The 4,845-nt window shown below is 44.0% G+C and overlaps 1 protein-coding gene across 1 annotated transcript; it reads right to left on the bottom strand.

Moving 5' to 3' along the window:
- Positions 1-249: 249 nt before the first annotated feature.
- On the bottom strand, positions 250-4,256 carry LOC108624842 (flocculation protein FLO11-like). The gene is made up of 2 exons (XM_026813422.1): positions 4,224-4,256; positions 250-1,944 (listed from the first exon to the last, which is right to left on the bottom strand). The coding sequence occupies exons 1-2, from the start codon at positions 4,254-4,256 to the stop codon at positions 250-252; spliced, it is 1,728 nt and encodes a 575-aa protein (XP_026669223.1).
- Between the last annotated feature and the right edge of the window lie 589 nt (positions 4,257-4,845).

Raw genomic sequence — 4,845 nt, 5'->3', positions numbered from 1 at the left:
GAAGAAGAAAACCCTGATTCTCACAGATGTAATAAAGTATTCACAAGAGATATTTAGCATGGGAAGTAGGCAGAGCTGGTTAAAGGAGGATATCCTTCGACAGTAACATATTACACATATGGTGATCATATATTTTTATACATTATTTATTCGTTCCGTCGTCTGGCTTGTTTGCGTCGTCTGGCTTGTTCGCGTCGTCGGGCTTGTCTGCATCTGGCTTGTTGCTGTCGTCGGGCTTGTTGGCGTCATCTAGCTTATTGGTGTCGTCGAGCTGGTTGGCGTCGTCGGGCTTGTTGGTGTCGCCTGGCTAGTTTGCGTCGTCTGGCTTGTTGGCGTCGTCGAGCTGGTTGGTGTCGTCTGGCTTGTCTGCGTCGTCTGGCTTGTTTGCGTCGTCTGGCTTGTTGGTGTCGTCTGGCTTGTTCGTGTCGACTGGCTTGTTCGTGTCGTCTGGCTTGTTGGCGTCGTCGAGCTGGTTGGTGTCGTCGGGCTTGTTCGCGTCGTCTGGCTTGTCTGCGTCGTCTGGCTTGTTTGCGTCGTCTGGTTTGTTTGCGTCGTCTGGCTTGTCTGCGTCGTCTGGCTTGTTGGTGTCGTCGGGCTTGTTGGCGTCGTGTGGCTTGTTTGCGTCGTCTGGGTTGTTGGTGTCGTCTGGCTTGTTTGCGTCGTCTGGCTTATTGGCGTCATCTGGCTTGTTGGTGTCGTCGAGCTTGTTCGCGTCGTCTGGCTTGTTGGTGTCGTCGGGCTTGTTCGCGTCGTCTGGCTTGTTGGTGTCGACTGGCTTGTTGGTGTCGTCTGGCTTGTTTGCGTCGTCTGGCTTGTTCGCGTCGTCTGGCTTGTTGGTGTCGCCTGGCTAGTTTGCGTCGTCTGGCTTGTTGGCGTCGTCGAGCTGGTTGGCGTCGTCGGGCTTGTTGGTGTAGTCTGGCTTGTTGGTGTCTTCTGGCTTATTGGTGTCGTCGGGCTTGTTGGTGTCGTCGGGCTTGTTCGCGTCGTCTGGCTTATCTGCGTCGTCTGGCTTGTCTGCGTCGTCTGGCTTGTTTGCGTCGTCTGGTTTGTTTGCGTCGTCTGGCTTGTCTGCGTCGTCTGGCTTGTTGGTGTCGTCGGGCTTGTTGGCGTCGTGTGGCTTGTTGGTGTCGTCGGGCTTGTTGGCGTCGTCTGGCTTGTTGGCGTTGTCTGGCTTGTTGGTGTCGTCGGGCTTGTTGGCGTCGTCTGTCTTATTGATGTCGTCGGACTTGTTTGCGTCGTCTGGCTTGTTCGCGTCGTCTGGCTTGTTGGTGTCGCCTGGCTTGTCTGCGTCGTCTGGCTTGTTGGCGTTGTCTGGTTTGTTTGCGTTGTCTGGCTTATTGGTGTCGTCTGGCGTGTTGGTGTCTTCTGGCTTGTTGGTGTCGTCGGGCTTGTTGGTGTCGTCGGGCTTGTTGGTGTCGTCTGGGTTGTTTGCGCCGTCTTGCTTGCTTCATCTGGCTTGTTTGCGCCCTCTGGCTTATTGGCGCCGTCTTGTTTATTTGCGACGTCTGGCTTGTTTGGGTCGTCTTGCTTGTTTGCGCCGTCTTGCTTGTTTGCACCGTCTGGCTTGTTTGCGCCGTATTCCTTGTTTACGCCGTCTTGGCTTCCGGCGTTGGTTCCCCATGCCGAAACAGATCCCGGTCTTGGGATTGGTCTCCCTATTGGTTTCAGTACTGGACGTACCGGTACTTGTGTAACGTATGATTCCGGTAATACTGGTGGCTTTGTAGCCTGTCGTAGAATCACTTCAGGGCACCTTATAAGGCATGCCAGAATTGGAATATTATCCGACGTTGATTTACATGAACGTTTGCAGAAAGCCTTTCTGCGAGCTTGAAGCCAAGCAAATCCCAATCTTGGTGAACCTTGTTCAGTTGATTTCTCTACAATGGAATCGTTGGTAGATGTTGATGAAACTTGTCCAACCTGCTCCTCAGGAATATATACCTATACGATGGAAGTAGAAAGAAATAGTGCATTATGCAACCAGGGTATAAAGTCGCTCATTATACCGATCGGTGGGTTTACTGCCCGATATACACATATATATATACAGGGTGTCCCAGAACTAATACTACGCCCGAAAATGAGGAGAAGCTGAGGTGATTTCGAACAACTCTTTCCTTTGTGAAGAAGTTGTCCGAGACGTGGTTATTGAGTTATTAACAAAAATACCCGACCAATCAGAGCGCGAGTATACAAGGCGGGCATGAGCGCGATAACCGCCTCATGTGTTGCCGCGGCCCATATGCCACGCTCGTGACGAAAACATGGGATTAAAACAAAAGTTACATGCAAGAGCAACTAAGAAATTGTTTAAATATTACAGAAAACAAGGCAATTAGTCGTTAGTTACGTTGGCTCAATAAATGTAACATACTCAATGAAATAACTAACAACTTTATAAATTACTTATAAAATTTTTACTTACTTATAAAATTAAAAAAAAATGGGGACGCCTTGTATACACAAATGCTCTGGTTGATTGGTAATTTTTGTTAATAACTCGACAACCACGGCTCGGACAACTTTTTTGCAAAGGAAAAGGTTGTTTAAAATCACTATGGCTTCTCCCCATTTCAAGGCCTAACACTAGTTCTGGGATACCCTGTATATACACACACACACACATATACATATACCAAACTTACTTGGTATCGGAGGGCTGATAATCTGGTATTACCAATTTTTCTGTAGGTGGAGGCGTCAAGGAGATATGAAGGTCAACTCTGTTTTTTTAAATAGAACAGTAAGTTTTTTTACTTACATTCTGATAGAGTGTTTTAGAGAGTGAATACAATGACCTATTATGAAGGTCATTCAAGGTCACTCAAGGTCAACTGCAATAGAAAATCAATTGTCTCAGAGTACTTTTCGAATACTTGTGTATCACGTGTGTGTATTACGTGACACGGGTCACAAAAGATAAACAAACATTCAGTCACATTGTACGCTTATCTGTATCCTCAAACATTATTGGTAATTTGACTACCGTCTAGAATACAGCTTCGTAATATTTATTCAGTCTAAGTGTTCAGTTTTCTAAAATGCGTTACACGATAGCAGAGAAAGTAGAAATGGTTCTTATTTATGATGAATGTCATAGAATTATGAGGGAAGCGGTACGTGTGTATGGTGAAAGATTTCCCGATTGTAATAACAGACCTTCACTTTCTGTCTTTACGCACATTATGAAAAAGTTCCAAGAAACTGGAACTGTGGATAACAAAACACGTAATCTTGCCAAACGAGCAACTGATGATGGAAACTCGATAAATACTGTAGCAGCTGTAATTCGAGATGTTAGTACAAGACAACTGGACCGCGAAAATGGGATCAGTTGACGAAGTATTTTACGATTATTACACATTAACAAATTTCACCCGTTCCACATATCATTTCATCAACAATTAACTGAAAATGATTATACAAAACGTTTACAATTTTGTGAATGGGGCTTACGAAAACTACAAGACGATGAAATGTTCGCGAGTAAACTGTTATTTACCGATTTACAATCTCTGGAGCAGTTAACCGTCACAACATGTACTACTGTTCAGTAGATAATCCACGATAGTTGAGAGAAGTCGACAAACAGAGACCTTGATCTGTATACGTCTGGTGGGGCCTTCTTCATAATAAAATAATTGGTCCATATTTTATTGATGGCACATTAAATAGTAGTAAGTACCTGAGAATCTTAGAAGACGTTTTGCCAGAATTGTTAGAAGACATTTCACTGGACATACGACAATCCATGTGGTTCCAGCAAGACGGATGTCCTGCTCATTCAGCACGCAATGTTACAGAATTTTTAGATAGAAAATTTGGAGATTGTTGGACAGGTCGATCAGGAAGTAACAAATGGCCGGCATGATCCCCAGACCGGACACCTCTCGATTTTTATTTGTGGGGAAAATTAAAGATAGAAGTGTACCGCAAAGAACCAACTACCAAACTTAGAGCTTGCTCTGTAATAGATACAAATGAAATTTGCCAGGCAGTGTCATCAGTATTGCAACGATTTAAACTATGTATCCATGTTTAAGGTCGCCATTTTGAACACTTGTAGTAGCAGTACCAAAGTATCCAAGTGTTCGAAGAGTGCTTTGAGATAATCAGTTTTCTATTGCAGTTGACCTTGAGTGACCTTAAATGACCTTCATAATAGGTCATTGTATTCACTCTCTAAAACACTCTATCAGAATGTAAGTAAAAAAACTTACTGTTCCATTTAAAAGAACAGAGTTGACCTTCATATCTCCTTGACGCCACCACCTACAGAAAAATTGGTACTAGCAGATTATGAGTCCTCCGATACCAAGTAAGTTTGGTCTAATGCACTTTTTCCTATCTTCAAAAACAAGCGAATTATTGAGGTGACTTGTTTAAAATGCCCCACCCTGTATATACGTGTATACATATACACATATGTGATATGTCACACACTCAAGTGGAGAACTCGACAAACTATATTCTCGATCCGCTTTGTAGACGACGAAAGATGGTCTTTTTTCTGCTATTTTTATAAAAAATACGGTGTGCGACTCGGGCTGAATGGACCTTTCCAGCCTCGAATGATGATTTGAGCATCTCGTGTTCATCTCGGACGCCTGTTGCGCCCTCGACTACCAATCGTGCTCAAACATCAACCTTGCCCAGAAAGACCCATTTTTGGTCCTGGTGCACAATGTACTATTTCGTCCCGCTTATGATGTATAAGGGAAAAATAAGCGATTTTAGTCCCGTTTTTGAGGGAGTAAAGTGCGTTTTTAAGTTCATCAGTGAATGAAATCATTTAATTCCCCACACATGTATTTGTTAAAATAACAGAATGAAACAATTGTT

This window comes from Ceratina calcarata, unplaced genomic scaffold (genome assembly GCF_001652005.2).
Source record: "Ceratina calcarata isolate Rehan_Ccalc_2016 unplaced genomic scaffold, ASM165200v1 scaffold331, whole genome shotgun sequence".
NCBI classification, from domain to species: Eukaryota; Metazoa; Arthropoda; class Insecta; order Hymenoptera; family Apidae; genus Ceratina; species Ceratina calcarata.
Note: the sequence above shows the minus strand (reverse complement) of the source record. Positions and strands in the feature narration are given on the sequence as shown.

Coding starts and splice junctions, on each gene's coding strand:
- LOC108624842 (XM_026813422.1), bottom strand. CDS start 4,256: ATGAAGGTCAACTCTGTTCTTTTAAATGGAACA. Junction 1,945..4,223: donor CTGTTCTTTTAAATGGAACA/GTAAGTTTTTTT, acceptor TCCATCGTATAG/GTATATATTCCTGAGGAGCA.